General features: G+C 37.6%; 2 protein-coding genes across 4 annotated transcripts in view; one reads left to right on the top strand and one right to left on the bottom strand.

Annotated features, from left to right (window-relative positions):
• UTP20 (UTP20 small subunit processome component) overlaps nt 1–2,915 on the top strand; it is a 103,150-nt gene extending 100,235 nt beyond the window's left edge. For 2 of the 3 annotated variants that reach the window (XM_034987744.1, XM_034987745.1), the window contains 2 exons: nt 487–632; nt 1,361–1,696. In XM_034987744.1, the coding sequence (XP_034843635.1) occupies nt 487–632; nt 1,361–1,516 (302 nt within the window). In that variant the 3' untranslated portion in view covers nt 1,517–1,696. Of the gene's footprint in view, nt 1–486; nt 633–1,360 lie in introns of all 3 variants that reach the window. The other variant, XM_034987743.1, reaches the window with a different exon arrangement.
• Nucleotides 2,916–5,365: 2,450 nt separating this feature from the next.
• Nucleotides 5,366–16,559, bottom strand: ARL1 (ADP ribosylation factor like GTPase 1). The gene is made up of 6 exons (XM_034987746.1): nt 16,346–16,559; nt 13,082–13,219; nt 11,119–11,200; nt 10,004–10,115; nt 7,114–7,292; nt 5,366–6,376 (listed from the first exon to the last, which is right to left on the bottom strand). Exons 1-6 carry the CDS (start codon nt 16,347–16,349, stop codon nt 6,346–6,348), a joined length of 546 nt encoding a protein of 181 aa, XP_034843637.1. The 5' UTR covers nt 16,350–16,559; the 3' UTR covers nt 5,366–6,345.
• Nucleotides 16,560–21,525: the final 4,966 nt, after the last annotated feature.

Raw genomic sequence — 21,525 nt, 5'->3', positions numbered from 1 at the left:
TCTCAAATTAGTGTCTTCTGAGCCAGGATTCCAAAAGAAAGTGGGCTTCTGGCGCCTGGGTGGCTCAGTCGGTTGAGCGACTGCCTTCGGCTCAGGTCATGATCCCAGGGTCCTGGGATCGAGTACCGCATCGGGCTCCCTGCTCTGCGGGGAGCCTGCTTCTCCCTCTCCCACTCACCCTGCTTGTGTTCCCTCTCTCGCTGTGTCTCTCTCTGTCAAATAAATAAAATCTTTAAAAAAAAAAAAAAAAGAAAGTGGGCTTCTTGGTGCATCCCAGAGGAGTGGTGGCTGGGAGTGTCATGCCCAACACTTCCGTTCCCCCATCTCAGAAACATAAAGGCTGGATTTAGATCACTGTTTAATGTTCAAGTAATAAAAGTGATAATGTTGTAGGAGTTTATATTTTGCATGTTGTTGATTTTATAGATGTTCAAATGTGTCCTTTCCTACATGACTATCTCTGATTATTTCTCTGTGTATGACTAGATCCTATGCTGAAGAATCTATCCCAGGAAATCATGGAATTACTCAAAAAGCTGGTTGGACTTGAGAGCTTCTCCTTAGCCTTTGCCTCAGTACAGAAACAGGCTAATGAGAAAAGGGCACTCCGGAAAAAGAGAAAGGCTTTAGAGGTACGTTTGCTGTTTGAAAATATGGTGTGTTCATTAGACTTAAAATTTTTTTTTTTTTTTTAGATTTTTTTATTTATTTGAGACAGAGAGAATGAGAGAGAGAGAGCACATGAGAGGGGGGAGGGTCAGAGGCAGAAGCAGGCTCCCTGCTGAGCAGGGAGCCCGATGCGGGACTCGATCCTGGGACTCCAGGATCATGACCTGAGCCGAAGGCAGTCGCTTAACCAACTGAGCCACCCAGGCACCCTAGACTTAATATTTTTTTTTTAATATTTTATTTTATTTTATTTTTTTATTATTTTTTTTTTTTAAAGATTTTATTTATTTATTCATGAGAGACAGAGAGAGAGAGAGAGAGAGGCAGAGGGAGAAGCAGGCTCCCCGCAGAGCAGGGAGCCCGATGCGGGACTCGATCCCAGGACGCTGGGATCATGACCTGAGCCGAAGGCAGACGCCCAACCATCTGAGCCACCCAGGTGCCCTAGACTTAATATTTTTAATCAGGGGTGTGTACATGCGTGTGTGTCACACTTACTCAGGGAGGAAAGAGGAACTGGCTGTGTTTGAGAAGTGGCGACTTTACAGCTGGGGCTCCAGATTCTCTTTAATGGGAATGTGTTGCATGTGTGATATTTAAAGGTGAACAGAATGGCCCATTTCTGCATTTGATTTTTATTGGTTTAAGATTTACTTTAAAAGTTATATAAAATTTCTATTTTTTTTTCAAGTTCGTAACTAATCCTGATATTGCTGCCAAGAAAAAGCTGAAGAAACACAAAAATAAAAGTGAAGCGAAGAAGAGAAAGATAGAGTTCCTACGTCCAGGCTATAAGACCAAGAGACAAAAGAGCCACAGCCTGAAAGATTTAGCAATGGTGGAGTAATATGCTCCCTCTGCTGATAAAGTATCTCAATTTACCCCAAAGCATGAACTTCTCAGTGTATCTGCTGGTCTGAAATCACAGCAGGTTTTATTATTTAAGTTAAACTGGCAAAGATTGTATATTACACAGTTTAATATAATCATGCTCATATTTTTTAAATTAAAACATTTTCATAATACTGTATCTTCACAGTCTAAAAAATGTGACACTAGTGATAATTTTTTTTAAGACACATTTTAAAATAGCAAGACAATGTAGAAGTTAGGAATAAAACAAGTGATGTGCAATACTTTTATGGAGAAAATATAAAACTTTATCAAAAGTCATTAAAAGAAATCTCCACAAATGGAGAAATAACCATGTTCATGAACAGCAAGTTTAGTATAAGATACTGAAGTTCTTCCCAAATTGGATTCCATTGGTTAAAGGCATATCTGTGTAAAATCCCAAGAATTCTTCATATTATCCTAACAAGCTGATTCTAAAATTTATATGGAAGATAAGCTGAAAAGGGTGAGTAGTTTTCCCTGTCAGATACCAAAAGTAAGTCACAGGAAGTGCTATCCATAGTGAACATGTAATAAATTCTACATGAAAATTAAAAATTTCTACTTGTGCAGACACAACCGGGATATGGTATGTAGCATATATGGATAATGAATGTAGTAGTACCCAGGTTACATAATGAATAATTATGAATCAACAAAGACAATCCAATAGAAAAAGTGTCAGAAGGGAGAAACAGTCATTGCAGAGAAGAAAAAGAAATGGCCCTTAAACATGAATACTTACCTGATGTGGCTATACTGGTTCCTAAACATTCAAGTACTTACGTACTAGTTGGTAAGCAGTCACTGCCTCGAGACACACAAGTGCCTTGGCTATGTGAGTCCCTAGAATCCCTATCTCCCCACACCAAAAATTACAGGATTAACACCTGGACGAGTAGGGGTCCTCCTACATCAGCTGTGTCTGGTTATTTAAATACTTTGAATCACTCCTATATTCAACCTCAATAATTACAAAAATGCAAATTAACATCAGAATGAAATTCCATTTTGAACCCTTTAGGTTGACATGGTTGACAATGCCAAGTGTTGGTTGGCAAGCGTGGTGAAGCAAAGGGAACTCTTATAAACCACTTTGGAAAACAATGTGGTGTTACCTTGTTCACCTATACGGTATCTTTGTCTCAATCTATACCTGATGTGGAAGCAACATTCTTTAGTGTTCAATATATTGGGGGGGGGCGGGAAGAATCCATCCTATGTGCCAGATAACTTTGCTAACATTTTATTTAGTCCTCATAGTATTCCCGAGAGCCGCTAAATTGGTTCTTATTTAACTGATAAAGAAACTGAGACTTGGGCACCTGGGTCGCTCAGTCGTTAAGCATCTGCCTTCGGCTCAGGTCATGATCCCAGGGTCCTGGGATTGAGTCCCACATCAGGCTCCCTGCTCGGCAGGAAGCCTGCTTCTCCCTCTCCCACTCTCCTTGTTTGTGTTCCCTCACTGTCTGTCTCTCTGTTAAAAAATAAATAAAATCTTAAAAGAAAAAAGAAACAGACTCAGGTTAGGTAATTTACCTAAGGGTAACACAGGTTGCAGGTGGCATAATCAGGATTCACACCCAGGATTGAAAGCCTATGCTTTTCGTAATTTCTAATTATGGAGTCAGAATATAGCATATGGCATAGAAATCAAATGTTCAAACATTCTTGAACTTCAGCATCTGTGTTTTGATGTAGTTTGTCTCAAACAGGAGTTCTCACACTTCCAAGGGGTTTGTAATGTGCCAAAAGCATAAACATGGGGCATCACAGAAGGCTGACTGCAATTAATTCTAAGTGATTTAAAGTGCATGTACAGCTTTTATAAAAATTCTTAAAATAAAAAATCAGAAGTTAACACTAAGGCAAAAATCAGAAAGAACAAATATTTCAGGGATATTGCACACAATTTAGTCAATACTTATTGAGTGCCTACTGTATGGCAAAGTGCACCACACTAGATGCAGGGAGACTAACAATAAGGTATGGTCCCTACCCTCAAGGAGCTTACATTTCTACAACTTAAAGTGCATCTCAAGTATTCTGGTAACAAAATTCCATCACTCTTTTTAAATGTTAACACATGACACAGCACAATTACCAACCAGAGTTATAAAACAGAGTATTAGAGCTAAAAGAAGCCTTTGATACGATCTGTCCAAGTTTCTTGTTTTATGGAAAACAAACAAACTGAAGGAATGGCCATTTGTGCCTAGAACTCATGTGTTCAGATTTTAAGTTTGGTGCTTTTCCCATTTTCAGGGTTCTGCAAAATAATATTCAGTAGATTTTTATAAGTAACATTCAAACTCCTATAACTTACCTGTATAGTTGTTTCCTACTAGACAAGGACCTCATAATTTATACCATATTAAAATTAGTGTATGCTCTATTTACCCATTCTAGCCTTTGTGATAAAACAGATCACAATCATTCAAGTGCTAGTGTTTGCTACTAAAGGTGTGTTCAGTATTCAAGATGGCAAGAGTTATGTGCTGCCCAGCATATGCCTGCCAGGGCCTCTCTCCGCCCACACTTCTCACAGTGTTCCTAAAGTGCTGGGGTGGGGGGTGGGGGGCACCTAGCTACTTAGGTAAACACTGCCACTGACCAGAAGGAAACCCAAGTAGAAGATGAAGCAGTACTATTTTCCTAGCTGGCAAACATATAACCTATCTATTTCAACCATGCATATAACTCTAAGATGCCATAATGTGCCAGGCACCACACAGGATTCCAAGGATATATATGAAAAAGTCTGTCCATCAGGAGCGATTTGGAAAGTATGAAACAATGTTAATTACATTCTCAGTAATATCAGATGCAGCACTGAGAACACTTGGGCCTGGAAGAAGGTCTCCAAAAAAGACTTCAGAGACCAAATTAAGAATGGTAGTGGGGAATGGGTAAAAAGATTAAAGTCCCCCCCATAAAAAGGGGGTGCCTGGGTGGCACAGTTGTTAAGCGTCTGCCTTCAGCTCAGGTCATGGTCCCAGGGTCCTGGGATCGAGCCCCACATCGGGCTCCCTGCTCAGCGGGAAGCCTGCTTCTCCCTCTCCCACTCCCCCTGCTTGTGCTCCCTCTCTCGCTCTCTGTCAAATAAGTAAATAAAATCTTTAAAAAAAAAAAAAGATTAAAGTCCCACAGGTAAAAAGAGAAAGCCACATTCATTTGACCTAAATGACCAAAAGTATGAAGGAAAGAGGCTATAGACCTCTGGAAAGGCATTGGCAGGAATAGGGAATGGACCACTAGTGTTCACAAGAACACCAATGGGCATCAAGTTTTTTGTTTTGTTTTGTTTTTTTTAAAGATTTTTATTTATTTATTTGACAGAGACACAGCGAGAGAGGGAACACAAGCAGGGGGAGCGGGAGAGAGAGAAGCAGGCTTCCTGCGGAGCAGGGAACCTGATGCAGGGCTTGATCCCAGGTCGCTGGGGTCACGACCTGAGACGAAAGGCAGATGCTCAACGACTGAGCCACCCAGGTGCCCCGGGCATCAAGTTTTTTAAATGCTGGCTGTCCAACTTAAAGATTCCCCCAAGTTTAAGTAAATACAAGGGACCATATTCTGTCACCATTATAGACAATCCTGTGGTAGACTGGGTGGGTAGTCTGAAAAGTTCCTCTGAACATAATTGTTTTTGATACCCCAGCAGTAAGTCTACTTTTTAAAACCAAGAATGCTCCATTTCTCCCTGTACAACCAGTAATTGTTTTGACTTTTCACCAAATTTACATGTCCAATTACAGAGAAAAGAAATGAAAGACAGTAAAGACATCTCTTACAATGCTTCTTAATACAGATTTTTTTAAATTTCCTTTAATACATTGTGGATTCCATCAAATATAACCATTTAGGATTGTTTTTACTACCTCTACTAGTATAGACAAATGTATAGAAATTATTTTGAATGTACCGTGTCTACTTCAATTAGCATAATTTTATTTAAGCAATTAAGGTTGTCTGTGTTACCAGTGTTGACATTTTCAGGAATTTATGGTATACTTTATGGGATGAGCTTGACAATGAAATCTCACTTTCAGCCCTGTTCTGACCTCACTAGCAGGTGGCCCTCAGCAAGCCAACTTATCAGAACCTTGGGTCCATGTCCATAAAATAAAGACATTACAACCTGTCCTACCTACATCACAGGGTTCCTGTATATATGAAAAATTTTTTGGCTACTATAAAGTACTATAAAATGACAATTACAGACGTCAGTGAGGTTAACCACCAAAATAATTTTTCAGCTTCATGCCTATACCCAGAAGCTTTTAAACAAAACAGCTTAAATAAAGTGGTCATTAAACAAATGAAGACTGTATTACCCACACTGTGTTCCTACTCTACTAAGTCTAATCTTTGGAAGAACTTAATTCATTTTAGGGGAAAAAAATCTGAGTTAAGATATTTATTAGTGTATACAAACAAGCGGCAACCACTAATTCAAAAATAGGAGGGTTTTTCCTCAATAAGAGTACATTCTTTAATAGGACTCTATTTGAATAAGAATTCCTTACAAATAGAATATATACTTAAGAAAGCAAGGAAAGATTTTACATTACACAGAACAGACATTCAGTTGGTTCAATCATGGGTGAACTACCCTTCCAACCAAATACTTATTTTTTATATTTATTACAAATATTGCAGTCAGTTCAGTATATGCCAATAATCACACAGTTTTAACATTTAGTAGCATGAAGCACACTTAACTGTTTCCAAAGGGATATGTGATGGAGTCTTCATTGCACAGGGGTAGAAGTGATTGAATTACTGTCTGCTCTTTAACGTTTCAACTAACCTGTGAAGAGAAAATGACAGTTTCATAACATTAACTTCAAACTTTCAGGTATACAGCATGATCATTTATGATAAGTTTTATACGGAAAGTGGATTCCAAAGCACTTTAAATGACGAAGGCTAAGACAGTTACACTGCAGAATGATGTTATGAACCCAATTTCCATGAAAGCCTTTTAGCTTTCACTTTTGTCTATGCTCTGAATGATCAAAAAGACCAAATATCTTCTTTCCGGGCTGTAACTACTGCAGCATGGCTAGATGTGGATAACTCAGAGGTGAAAACTAGTCTCAGTCCTCATGGAGCTTAAAATCTAATGAGTAGATGCACTAATCAATTACAGGATAGTGTAACTACTATATCACTGGTCTGTGACAAGGACATCCAACTATGTGTGTGGTAAGGCAGTGGGCATGGAGACATGCAAGGGAAGGTTCTTGAGAAGAAGAGTGTCTTAACCTAAGTCCTGAAGGATAAGAAATGGAGGATGTGGTGAGGAAGGGAGAAGTTAAAAAAAAGGCAGAAGACTGGCTTATCTAACTATAATCAGGTAGGTGTGATTGAAATAATAGCTGATGTATATGGAAGACCAGTGGAAGAAAAGGCTGGAAGAACTTAATATGATAAGCTGCTAAGTAATCTGAATTTCATCCTTAAGACTAAGAGGAAATCACACATGTGTGCAAACAGCTGCACACACGAACAAATGCACAAATGACTTCTGGAAATATACTTAACCATTCCATTGCCTCATCAAGGCCAGTGCCTTTGGTTGCTGAAGTTTTGAATATTTGCCATTTTCGGTCCTTCAACACAGGTAACCCAAGTGAATTTGCCATCTCTGAGGGAGTCATGGCCTGTTCCATGTCCTGCTTATTTGCAAACACCACTAAAATGGCTTTTCTCAGTTCTTCTTCCTAAATAAAATAGAAGGTATTTAATTTTCTCTCATGAATTTGCTTCCTTGAGTTTAGAAAGAAATGCCAACAAATACATTATAAGAGTATATTCCCTAATTATGAATCTATAATGTTCATTATAAATCATTTGAAATTATAGAAAAGTATGTAGAAAAGAAGCTTCGTCCATAATCCTACCTCCCAAACATGATCACTCTTAACATTCTGGGTATTTTCTACTGCTTTGTAATTCAGATACGTATAGTTTATTAATAAATACATTTATACATTTGAGATCACATTTACATACAGTTCTATACCCTGCTCTAAAAAATAAACATTAAATCATGGATATTTTCCCAATCAAAATTTTCAAAAAAAATTTAATGGTTAAATATATCTATACTATGAATGCATACACTATAAACTATATAACTACTGTTCTCCAGTATTAGACTCTTACTAGATTCTTTTTACTTGACTATTACAGAAACTCAAGGGACACAGTCATTACACAGAAATCTTTGTGTGAATCTCTATTTCCTTAATAAATTCTCCAAAAGTAGAATCAAAGTATGAACTTTTTTTGGGTTATTGTTATATATATATTAATAAACCGCTTTCCAGAAAGGTTATAACACTTTAGACCCCATCAACAGTGTATGACAGTACTGTTCTTCAATGCAGCCTTGGAAGAATTAGAAATTACTTATTTTTCCAAACACAGCATCTCATTACTTATTTATTATCAGAGTATTAGAAATGCAAATGCTATCAGCAATACAGTTTTCTCGTGTGCACTGTAAGTTCATGCCTTTTGCTCAGTTTTCTATTTATTTGCAAAGGGTCTTGATATGATTAAGAACACTAATCTTTAGTCACTGGTTGTAAAACTATGTCCTGGTTCCCTGTTTTATGCTAATTTGTATTTGCAGGGTTGTTTGTATTAATATAATTAAATCTATCTTTTCTTTTGTAATTCCTTCCAATCCTTTGATTTAGAAAGACCTTCCCTATCCAGAAATGTTAACCATAGTCACTTACATATTCTTGGATTTGTATTTTTTACATTTTCTATTTTTTACATTTAATTCTTTACTCCAGGAAGAATTTATTTTTGTGTACAAAAATGGGATCACTTACAGTGGTTTTGTCTGTAAGTTTGAATGTAATAGATAACAGACCTGATCATATCCTACATGTACTTTACATCATATATTTATTGACTGGATCAATTAAAAATTACTTCCTAAAGAATGAATACAATTTTTAGTTCTCATACAATTATACAAGTCAAATCCTAATATCAAAAATAACAATCCAGCACAACTCAAGAACTGTAAACTGAAGCTAATAACGCATTTCTTTTAGCAGTACTTTTTATGATAAAAATCCATACCATTTGAATTACATCTAACTAAAGGTTTTATTTTAAAAAACCCATTACACTGATGGGTTAAACAGTACCTTAAAATTCCTTATACTTAAATTTGGTCTAAGAAGCTCTTATGATAAATATGATGCTATGCTGTGAAAAAAATTAAGCAAAAGTTTAAAACTATTAGGTCTGCAATTTGTAACTCAGAAGCCATTAAGTCAGTAGTCAAGAAATCAGAAGTTCAAAGTATTCCAAAAATGTTTCTACCTAGGTAATCAAATGGCCTAGAAAACTTGTATTTAAGCATTCAGTGATTGGCTAATTCAGAATCATAGTTCTCATAGGAAAAGGGAACGTACTCATCTAATTTTCTCAAGCAAAGGTAATTTCATTATTAAATTAACCATAAGTACATTCGAAAAGCTTATTTAACAACTGGAGATTTTTTAAACTTTTGATTAATGCATCCTCTGAATTTAGTTAGCCAATAAATTATCTTCAGTGACTACAATGTTTTAAGTTGTTGTACACTGTTCCACACATCAGGAATATTAGGGTAAACTCACATTTTAGGGTGGGAGACATATATAAGCAAACAAATATATTTTAAAATAACAAAGAAACAGTAAGTGGTACAAAAAATAAGGTAGAATAAGGTGTTAGAAAATAACTGAGGCTGCTCTCTGAGGCAGAAACAGGAGATAAAACATGCCAAGAAGGTAGCCATGCAAAGATCTGGAGGAAGAGCATTACAAGCAGAAAGATGAGGAGGTGCAAAAAGCCCTAAGCCAAGTGATCAGTGTACAAGCTTAGTGTATCCAAAGAACAGAAAGGTCAGTATGGCTAAAGGACTGTAAACACAGGGAAGAATAAAGAATGAAAAAGCTGGAAGAGATAAATAAACAAGGGCCAGAGGTGTGCCAGAAACCCAGAAATTCTAAAACAAACAAATAGGCTTTCTTATTATTTATACCCTTATCTGCTTCCATAAACTAACTTATACAACTAGAAACAGATTTTATAAAAAAGCACTTCACAGGAGTAACTTAAAATAGTTTTCAGTTTAGAAATAGTTCAGCTCTGAGCTTCCTAGAAATCAAGAAATCTAGTTTAAAGGAAGTTACATGGCTGGATTTGATTTTTTTTTTTTTTTTTTTGGTCTTTTTGTCTCCTTCTTCTTCCCAACAGAATTTCTGGAAGAGGAAATAATTTGTATAAAAGAAAATTATACTAACGACAAGGGGGGGGAAAAAATCCCTGCTTTCCTTTTAATTATTCCTACATGTGGTAACAATGAAAACTAGCAAGCAAACGTAAAAGATTTCCCCACATTCGAATAAAGTTTTCTTACCTCCAACATGGCAACTAACTCTGATTTGGAAATGCCGATTCGGTCTCGGTCACAACTGTCTACTACATAAATGACTGCATCTGTGTTTGAATAGTAACATCTCCAGTATGGCCTAAAGAAAATTCAGAAAGGGAGAATATATTATTATTTGAAAGAAAAACAACCTGCTATGTTAATTTATATGCTAGGACTTGGCAATGATGGGGAGTGGGGGGTTTACATGCCAATCTTGCCACCCCCCCCATGTTAGAATCAATGCCATGATTCACTGTTTCTGATGGTATGTATGTATCATATCCTTCAGATGTGATGGGGGTGGAATGATAAACATTAAATCACAGGATCAAGAAGTTTCAAAATGAGTTCAGACTTTAGGCTAAGAAAGTACTTTATAATCAATCTATAAAATCACTAACTGTACTGAGATAAAGTTATACACGGACCTTACTATTAACATCTAATAAATCTCTAACTCTAAATCTCCTTAAGGAATGGGTTCTTAAAAAACTTTTAATATGATTTTATATAGCAGACATTAAATTGACTACTGAAGACTTCATGAAGTAGAAATGGCTGAAATTAAAGAGGGACTCAAAAGCAGTTCAAAAAATAAAACAAGTTAAAAGGCAGCAGGATGTTTGGAAGAATGTACTACTTATGTTTTAAGTAGGTACCATAGTGAGCAACACTGACAGTCACCAAACATCCACAGTTGCCATGCCAAGCACAGAATGCTGGGCAGGAGACCTAAGTTCTAGAGGGCATCTATGTTCACATTAGCCCTAAATGGTGGATTGAAAGTTATTTTTATAAATCCAAAACAGTCTGTTTCACAAAGTGGCAAGAACTAAATGGAAGACCCTTTTCAGTTAAAAACTACTGAAGTAGATCTTGAGATTTTCATGAAAAAATTTGTCATTAAGGTGATATCTGAAGAACTGGCTTCCTTAAATTTTATTTTAGTTCAACTGAGCAAATAAGCAGTTTTACCTCATTTTAAATTAAGTGGCTTCCATTTAAATTACAAAAGAAAACATACTTGGTTTATTGCTCTTAACCTTAAAAGGGCCAATAAATGTTCAATACTACAAAGTAATCTGGTCTCTGTACCATACCTGATACTTGTCTGTCCTCCTAAATCCCAGACTTGGAATTTAAGGTTCTTGTATGTTACCGTCTCAACATTAAATCCAATAGCTAGAAGAGAAATCAGAATCAGTAGTATACGTAGACTAATGCGTTCTACCTTCAAAGTATGCAATCCAATTTTAGCAATTAATGAAATTACTACTGAATTACATTATTGGTTAAAATATTATTCCATTTAAACACACACCATCCATTAGCAAGTTCAGCACCACTTTCAGGTTATATAAGAATCCCCAATTACCTCTGCAAATACAGAATTTTTAGCTCAACAGAAATCCTACTATGTTAAACTCCCTGTATAATACAATCCTGGCATACAAGTGTTTAGAAGGTTATGTTTAGAAAGAACAGCCGTAGATATATTACCAAAAATGGAATTTTGATAGGCAGCAAGTAAACAGGGAACAAAACCAAGATAGCCCAAATTCTAAACTTTAGTGGGTAAGGATTCAGTAACAGCTATACACCACTTTATGGAAACTGGGTTCTCTAAGTGTGGCAACCTCACAGACCCTCTGCAGACTTCCTCAAGAGCTTATTTGTAATAAGGTCATGGCTGGATGATCAAAGGGGAGATGTCCCATCTCTTTTCCCTGACATCCTTTTTAGGTGGAGCTCTAGCATCACACAGCTGAGGCAGGATACTATTTTCATTGAAAAGAATCTAAGGAAGGATACAGAGGATGCTGAAAAAACTGATTACTAAGATTTTAGAAGCTTAAAAAAAAGTAAAAAAATGACATAGCTATAACTGGACAATTAATTTTTGTTTTAAATTTAAGTCTATATTGGTAAATGATGCTAATGAATGTATGGTAAGCATTCCCTATCACAACTAAAAAATAGCTATAATAAACCTGAGTGAAAAACTAAAAAGCAAGTTCATGATGTCTCCCTTAGAATTAAGTAGGAGTGTAATCACCATCTTACCTCGATTACAAACACTGTTTATATGCACAGGACAAGAGTATGCTGTAAAGTGTATTCACTGAAATGCAATCCACTGGGCTATGTGCACTGCAGGGGCCAAGACTTAACCATAATAGAGATGGGTGATTTTGAGAAGCAAAAACCAAGGGAACTGAAATTTTTTGAAGGTGGCACAAAGAAATAACAGAAGCCACAGGGTTTAAAAAGTTCTTCTTTCATAAAACCTAGACTTTTTTTTTTTAATCTGGAAATTTAAATACTACTAAATATAGAAATACCTTGCATGACAGTGATTTTAGAGGCATAATTTAATACTCTTGAGCAAACGCTACAAACTCTTAAACTTAGTTTAAATATATTAATCTTCTCTAAGTAAATTCACGTCAACAAATTTAAAAAGTATAAATAACAGTATTCTCATGTAGTCAAACAGGACTGTTTAAGAATATCCTTCTAAAATATCAACAACTTATTTAAAGTTGAGGTATTTCTTCTCTGGATACTTTTAGGTACCAGATTAATTCAAGAGTCAGTCTCTTCCCCTCAGTTCTTTACAAGCAATCAATAGAATTACTTAAGAGAAACAAATCTTAATTAAAATAGTAACAAATACAGGGGAAAAAAGCACATCAGATGCAATAATACCACTTAACACCTATATAATTCTTTAAAAAGGTTTACAAAGTATTTTATGTACTTCATGTATTTCCCCCTTAAAGACAGTGGGTATTATCTTCATTTTATCAATAAAGATACTGGCTCTCAATGAGATTAAGTGGCTTAACTCTAGCCAACTTTAAAAATAGCAAAACCCAGCTATGCACAGGGGTTTACAAATTGCCTCTAAATTTATAAAAAATGTTATCAATATGTCCACACTAGAAGTTTACAAACCTTATTATATTAAAATTACATTATATGAATTACTTAATCAGAAATAAAGTTACATTAGATGGAAAACAAAAACCCCTACAATTAGTTTACCATACCAACACTTACTAGGAATAGTAGTAACGACTTCTCCAACCTGTAATCTGTATAAAATTGTAGTTTTTCCTGCTCCATCTAATCCCAAAATTAAAATCCTCATTTCCCGGGTTCCAAACAGACTGGAAAAAATACTTGAGAAAAAGCCACCTGAAAAAATAATAAAAGAAAAAAATTCATTCAATATCATTTTGTGAACTAAGTCCACAAAACATTTAATCTTGCCTTTTGAAAGCTATACCAAATTAAATATTACTGTAATATTCTCCTCAGTTCTTAGGTGCGTAACTTTGCTCCCAATGATATATATTAACCAACATCAAACAAGTAATTACTGAGTGTCACCAAGTCCTAGATACTGTGTCAGGAAGGCACAAGAAGATATATTCCAGAATAAGAGAAACAAGAACCACTGTCCTCATGGAGCTCACTTTTTTTTTAATAAAATTTTTTTTTTAAGATTTTATTTCTTTGAGAGAAAAAGAGAGAGCGAGAGCACAAGCAGGGGGAGCAGCAGAGGGAGAGGGAAAGGAGCCTGATGCAGAGCGATGCAGGGCTCGATCCCAGGAACCTTAGATCATAACCTGAGCCAAAGGCAGCTGCTTAACCTCCTGAGCCACTCAGGCACGCCCTGGAGCTCACTTTCTAATCATGAGAATATAGATACCTTAGTATGATCTCACAACCCCTAAACACCAAGGGACAAATCAGAATGACAGTGGGACAATGAGGTTCTCACATGTGAAAAGCAATTATTATCACTGACAAGAGCACCATCATAACTACCTTCAATCACTGAGATTTCTCTGTAAGCAATATAACTTGCAAAATAAATTGAGACACAGAAGCCCAAAATAACAAAACCTATTTTTGAGAGAAAACTCATTTAAAAAAATAATAAAGCTACATTCACTGTACCATGAAATATTTCCAGAAAGTTTCTTGTACATAAGGTAATGTGTAATATAAAAGCACTTGTGAACAGAGTGGTGATTATCAGAATCACCACTGGTGACTGAATGATAGAATGGTGGTTATCAGATGTTTGGGGAGTGGAGGAAATGGGAGAGATGTCAGTCAAGGGTACTAACTTTCCTTATAAAATGAGTAAGTTCTGGAGACCCAGTGAACAGCATGGTAACTACAGCAAACCAATGTATTGTACACTTGAAATTTGCTAAGAGAGTAGATCTGAAAGTGTTCTTACCAAACACACAAAAAAGCTAATGTAAAGTGACAGAGGTATTATGGGGTCTTTGGTTTTGGGTGACAGGGGTATTAATTAGCTTGATTGTGGTAATCATTTCACAATGTATATCAAAACATCACATTGTACCCCTTAAATATATGCAGTTTTGTCATTCATACCTCAAGAAACCTGGAAAAAAATTAAAATTAAAAAATTATCCTTTGTCTCAGCAGGGCCTCCTGGTAACAGATTAAGGCGTTGATTCATTTGGATTGCATTTAAATAAGAAATCCCTAAGAGTAGGGGAGGTGGTGATTTAGTCTTTATTACTCTTTTTACAACAAAAGAAAGGGTTTTGTTTTTGTTTTTGTTTTAAGAGAGAGAGAGCGCGCAGCAAAAGCATGGTGGGAGACAGAGGGAGAGGGAGAGAGAATTCCAAGCAGGCTCCACACCCAGCACAGAGCCAACACAGGGCTGGATCTCTCCACCCTGAGATCATGACCTGAGCCGAAATCAAGAGCGGGAGGCTCAACCAACTGAGCTCACCCAGGCACCACAGAAGCTTTTTTAAAATACATTTTTTCTTTAATGATTACCAGAAAAAAACACTTTGGCCCTTCCCACCAAAAGCCATTAGAGAAGGTTAAAAGAAAGTTACATTAACAATAAAAAAAAACAAAAACAGTTGACAACTGAAGTGATGTCACATGCAATACATGGTTATCTGACAAAGAAATGGCACAATTAAGAGCCACAAATTTGGAAAAACGAAGACACCATGGGCCAGAGAACCTTGGGAAAGTGTAACAGAAGGTGTGTAACTTGACAAAATCCTTTCTACCTTTTACACCTTAAAAACAACAACAAAAAAAACCGGGGCACCTGGCTGGCTCAGTCTGTAGAGGATGCTACTCTTAATCTCGCAGCTGTAAATCTGAGCCCCACCTTGAGTGTAGAGATTACTTAAAAATAAAATCTTTAGGTGCGCCTGGGTGGCTCAGATGGTTAAGCGTCTGCCTTCAGCTCAGGTCATGATCCCAGAGTCCTGGGATCGAGCCCCACATCGGGCTCCTGGCTCAGCTGGGAGTCTGCTTCTCCCTCTCTCTCTGCCTCTCCCACTGCTCATGCTCTCTCTCTCTCTCTCTGTATCTCTGTGTCTCAGGTGAATAAATAAAATCTTTGAAAAAAATAAAAAATAAAAATAAATAAAATCTTTAAGAAAAAAAAAAAACCTAAAGGGAGGTATGGAAAAAGACAGGAAAGCATTTATGATCCAGGGCAAGAAGTAAATCCCCCGGAAAATGGTAGAGGAATTAAAATAATCCAAAGAATTTGCATTATTTGGACAGTTGTAAACCAGTTTAAAAATCTGCACCTTCATTTGGATTCCAGCGGGGAGGGAAGCTAGCTTGTGCTTGTGATGACAACGTAGTGCCCTCAATTAGCACTCCAAATATCGATATTAAAATTTCACTCACTGACCAGTAATGACCAGTACCCTCCCCATTTCCTTCTCCACCTTACTCTATCATCTGCATGAAAAGCTACAGATAAGCAGGCAAATGCCAAGTTGGCTATAAAACACTGTGAGCAACAATTCCTTTTGGATTTTTTAAATTGACGCAATCCCAGGGGCCAGGAGGAGAGAATCAAGCTTCCACCGTGGGGTCAGATCTCATCTTTCACGCAAGAAACCTCAGCGCACCTGCGACTGACAAATTGCCAAGCTTCTCAAGGCCAACTCTGCCCCCCAAGTCGAGCTGGGTCTGAGGAGGTGAGGGAAAAGTTCATGGTCAGGGGAAAGGGCTCAGGGCCGGGTTCCCAGGCCGCAGCGCTCTCCGGGCCCGCGCTACCCCCACCCCCTGACCCTTCTGGGGTGAAAGGAACAAGAGTGAGGGCAGGAGCAAAAGCTCGAGGCAGGGTCCACCCCCACAGGTGAACAGCCAAGGTAAGTTAAGTCCTCAGCGACCCGCGCCTGAAAAGCTGGCTACTCTGGGCTTCCCAGGCGGGGCCCTCTCCTCCTCCTGACCCAAGCCGTCGGCCGCAGCCCCTCCAGCGCGCCCGGGAGCCCTTCTCGGATCCCTCACCCATGATGAGCCGCCTGTCCGCCCTTATCGGTGGTGAGAGACAGGCCCCCGGCCTTGGCAGCGACTCCTATTCGAGCCTCGGCGCCGCCACCTCTGCTCGCCTTGGCCTATGGCTCCGGCTCCCAGGCGGATCTCTTGGAAGTCCGGTCAGCCACCAACTTCCACGTCGAACTCCCGGCGTGGGCGGGAGCGACGGGCCGCGGCGACTATGCGCCAGGAACGGCGACCTGAGCGTCCGCGTCGTCACTTTCGACGAAACTTCCCGGCCCGCTGGGTGGAAGCCAGAGGATAAAAATATTCAAGGACCCCAAATCTCTCTTGCTTCTGTTTTCTTGTACCGAAAGGGTTTCCAAAATAGAGAAATTCGAATTTTCATTTTAAATTCTGACACGCAACAGTGGCGAATCTGCCAACCAAGAATTCGAGTCGGGCCTCGATGCTGTAGCCCAGCTGGACGCCGGCTCAGGGTGCAGCGTCGTGGAAGTTGCAGGTCCTAAAGCGCCGTGCGGGGGCGACGCACCTTTCCCTGGGTGCTTTCTCCCGCACGGAAATAGAACTACGTAATAATAGGAACAGCCCCGCGCGGCCAATGCTAATCAGCCTTACACCTGAGGCCGCTAACTGGAGGTTTTTGGAGTCGCGATAGCCTGTAGGGTCAGCGTTAGAGCCCTTCACCCCTTTCTTCCACCTAACTGACCACCTTTCTGGGGTAGGCAGTACGGAGGAACTGGTTCAGCTCACAAGGACTGAGGACCTGTTCCCTCAAGGGGCGTCGAGGGTATTGCCGGTCTTGACAGGAAATTGTATTGGAAGGAAGGAAGAGATACTTGGAGGATGGGAAGAAGGGATTCTCCTAGACTCTCATCTTTCTAAGGTTGAGCGTGCGTGTCTTAAAAATTCGTAAAGGTACATAGAAAAGTAAACCTATCCCTAGCCCCCAATCCCACAGTTCTTCATAGAAGCCACCTTTGTAAACTCTTAGGCCTCCTTCCAAATATAATTTTTGCATATTATGTTTTTATTTAGAGATTTTCATCCGTTCAACAGAGTTTATGGACTGTTTTGTTTTTTCCTTCAATTTTCAGACCTTTCCAGCTGCCTAAGCATTGAACCAGATTTGCCTTTTGCTCTCGCCTCCCTTCCCCACTTCTAAATCATAAATTCACAGGAATTTTCCTCACAAGGAAAAGTTTGGTTTTATTTGTTTTTTATTTTATTTTATTTATCTATTTATTTATTTATTTATGGAGAGAGTTGAGTGACTCTTTAAACACCTGGGCCTTTACGTTGTCCCAGCTGTTGGACTTAAGTGGGCTGAGATTCCACTGACCTTTTTCACCTGTTCTTCACCCACCTGCAGTCCATATCTTCACCAAGATTAGCTGCTGCCACTTGTCATATCTTGACCATTGCCACTTCAAATTTTGTCCATGTCAGATTTATGTTTCCAGTATAATGCACATAGTTGTCTGAAAATACAAATTCCCTTTATGGGAGAACTAAAAGGAGAGATAGCTGTAAAGTTTATATTTGCACCGCATATTCTGAACCAAATAAACAAATGAAACCTATGTGAGGACGCTGTGTAAACTGAAGTGCTATATGCAGATTAAAAAGCATTGTTAATACTGTTAGGTGGCATTTCAGCCTTTCATAATGTGTATTAAGCACCTAATTACAAGTCACTATGGAAACAGTGTAATAAAAACTCTTTAGGCGATTTGATCAAAAACTTTATTTTTCTTTAAAGATGTATATTCATGGGGGGCAGGGAGCAGAGGAAGAGACTCCTCACACTCGCTAAGGGCAGGGCTGGATCTCAGGGCCCATGAGATCATGACCTGAGCCAAACCGAGTTAGACGCTTAACGACTGAGCCATCCAGGTGCCCTGAAACACTTTATTTTTAAATTTTACCCATTTAACTCTTTGCTTTGTCTGTTAAGATTTGATCTCATTTCCTGGTTGCATCAAAAATTCTTCTCCATTCAGAAACCTTTGATCTAAGGAAAAATCCCCAAATATTAAAATATTACCTTTAAATTTTTTTCTAATGTAGATTTAGGACAACTAAAATAACTTTCCTGACCACTTATTGTGTTCAAGGCCTTATGCTATGCCTATTAAATTGTCTAAAACCCTACTCTCAAGGGTGCACTCATTAACCCAAGGGTGTTTAAGACAGAAAATTTAAATTGTTTCATAAAATGCTGAGACATAAAAGCAAAGCCATAAACTGCTTAGAGAAACTTAGTTAATCTTTATTAGTGGTAACATCGCACCTCTACTTTCTCCTCCCTTCTCTCAATCTCAATTCCTAAGACTAGAGCAGTTCCTACTTTAATGGGAACATAGTTTTCAATGTGTAAAGGAAAATTTAAGGTTGTGAAAAGTAAGATAACAAAAATTCCACTTCCTGTATCTTTTCTGGTATTAAAGACAGTCATTACCTAGGAAAGATACTTATCTTTAATATCATTTTTCAAAATGTAGTCATTCTTATTAATATTGGCCTGGTATTACAGTTCCTGCTTACTAAAAAGAAATACTTGAGGAAACAGAATTATAGTGGCAGGCTAGAATTAAAACTAAATATTTAGATTGTAAGTCTGTGGAATTTTATTATTCAGACAAGCACATAGAATTGACCTCACCTTTCAAGTCTTTGCTCAAATGTCATTCTATTTAAAATTGCAACCTACCCAACATCCTCCTTGTCCTGTTTTTTTTAGAACTTGCCACTAAACATAATGTGCTTATTTACTATACCTATTATATATTGTCTGTGAATGGCAATATTTTTGTGGGTTTTTTTCACTGTTTTGTTCTTGTACTTGGGCACTAAAATATTTGTTGAGAGAATTTGTTGAATTATAAAATAAGTTGTTAAGGCGAATGCTATAAGCGTTAGTTAACTTAAACATATATTGTGCAATATAATTAAACGTGTTTCCTAAAATAGATACATCCGAACCACCTGTCATAGTTTGATAGAGGCCGAACTATCATTTTCGAGGAGGTTGTCTTATTTGAGGAGAGGCCACCAGGTGGTGGTATTGCTTCAAACTAATTCTCCATAGACTGAGATCAATTGGTCCAATTAAAAGCTGAGTTGATTGGGCGCCTGGGTGGTTCAGATGGTTGAGCATCTGCCTTCGGCTTGGGTCATGATCCCAGGGTCCTGGGATCGAGTCCCGCATCGGGCTCCCTGCTCCTTGGGAGCCTGCTTCTCCCTCTGCCTTTCTCTCTCTCTCTCTCTCTGTCTCTCATGAATAAATAAATAAAATCTTTAAAAAAAAAAAAAAGCTGAGTGGATAATTTAATCCTTTTCAAATCTCATGGTCCAATAATAATTTACTAAATTTTAAAATGTGAATGTTTTAATTCAGTCCAAGCAAGTAAAAGAAGTTCAAAAGTCCTTTGACTATAAAGTCACAATAAGATCAAATAAGTTCAGAATTTTAAAGCTAAAAGGAACCTCAATTCCTGCCACCTCAATTATAGATGAAGTAGAAACAAGCTAAGAAACAGAGCCAGGACAGCAACCCTGATCATTTAACTTCCAGACCTGGAGTAACTAGGTTATGATGCTTTCTGTAACTGAGCCATGATCTATACATTTGGTAAATTGATTTTCAAACACATGACCATGACTCAAGAATCTGTAGTTTCCAAAGTTGGAAACTTAACATTTCTGTATGTTTCATTACCTCGTGGAAGTTACATTCTTTTGCTCAGATTATATTCCATGAAGCAGAAACCTATGAAATATAATAAATATAAATATATAATAAATATAAGCTTCAGAAGGGCTCATCATACTATGTATAATTGTAAACTAAGGAGCATTTTGAAATCATAACTAGGCATGTGATTTTCACAAAGCAAGATGTCTATTTATATTTCAAATGTTTCCTTTCAATGACATGTATTTTGCCAACAGAGAAGAAGTTCTCTTTAAAGGTTTTTGTGTGTGGTTTTTTTTTTTTTCTTGGAGCGCCTGGGTGGCTTAGCTGGTTAAGCGCCCAACTCTTGATTTCAGCTCAGGTCATGATCTCAGGGTCATGAAATGGAGCCCCATGTTGGGTTCTGTGCTCAGCGGGGAGTCTGCTTGAAGATTCTCTCCTTCACTCTCCCTTGCCCCTCCTGCCCCCACCCCTGTGCTCTCTCAAAATAAATAAATCTTTTTTAAAAAGTAAATAAAAATAAAGGTCTTTTTTTCTTATTGAGTTGTAATTCACATACAATAAAATTCCCAATTTTAAGTGTACAATTAAGTGACTTCTAGTATATTCACAAGGTTTGCAATGATCACCCAAATTTCAGAACATTTTCTTCACCCCAAACAAAAACTCTGTACCCATTAAGCAATAATTCCCCAGCTGATCCCTCCCCTAGTGTCTTGTAACCTCTAATCTATTTTCTATCACTATGAATTTGCCTATTCTAGATATTTCAGATAAGTGGGACCACACAATATTTGTCCAATTTTTGTCTGGCTTATTTTACTTAGCATAATGTTTTCAGGATTCATTCATTTACAGCATTTATCAAACACTTCATTCCTTTCTATGGCTGAATAATATTCTATTAAATGGATATACCATGTTTTGTTTATTAAACAGTTGATGGACATTTGGGTTGTCCTCGCTTTTGTCTATTTGAATAATGATGCTATGAACATTTGTGTACAAGTTTTTGTAGGAATAAGTGTTTTCAGTTTTGTGGGGTATATACCTACAAATGGAATTGCTAAATTATATGGTAACTCTTATGTTTAACTTTTTTTTTCTATGTTTAACTTTTTGAGGAACTACCAAACTGTTTTCCAGCTGCAATGTTTGCTAAAACTATTTCGCACCATTTTACATTTGCCCCAACAAAGTTTGAGGGATCTTATTTTTCACATCCTCACCTACACTTATTTTCCACTTTTTAAAATCTGGCCATCACAGTAGGTGTAGAGTGGTATCTCATTGTGGTTTTCATTTTAATATTCCTGATAAATAATAATTCCTGATAACTAACAACCTTTTCATGTGCTTATTGGCTATATGTATATTTTCTTTGGAGAAATGTCTATTCAAATCTATTGCCTATTTTTTCATTATTTATCTTTTTATTGTTGAGTGTAAAAGTTTTCTATACGTATTCTGGATACCAAATCTATATCAAATATAT

The sequence above is a fragment of the Mirounga leonina genome, unplaced genomic scaffold (assembly GCF_011800145.1).
Source record: "Mirounga leonina isolate KUSES-001 unplaced genomic scaffold, KU_Mleo_1.0 Mir_418, whole genome shotgun sequence".
Classification (NCBI taxonomy): domain Eukaryota; kingdom Metazoa; phylum Chordata; class Mammalia; order Carnivora; family Phocidae; genus Mirounga; species Mirounga leonina.
Note: the sequence above shows the minus strand (reverse complement) of the source record. Positions and strands in the feature narration are given on the sequence as shown.

Excerpts from the sequence above, each read along its gene's own strand:
- ARL1 (XM_034987746.1), bottom strand. Across the intron at positions 10,116-11,118 it reads GGAGGACAGACAAGTATCAG|GCCATACTGGAGATGTTACT; the intron begins GTATGGTACAGA and ends AATTTTCTTTAG. Across the intron at positions 6,377-7,113 it reads CTTGATGAGGCAATGGAATG|GTTAGTTGAAACGTTAAAGA; the intron begins GTTAAGTATATT and ends TTCTCTTCACAG.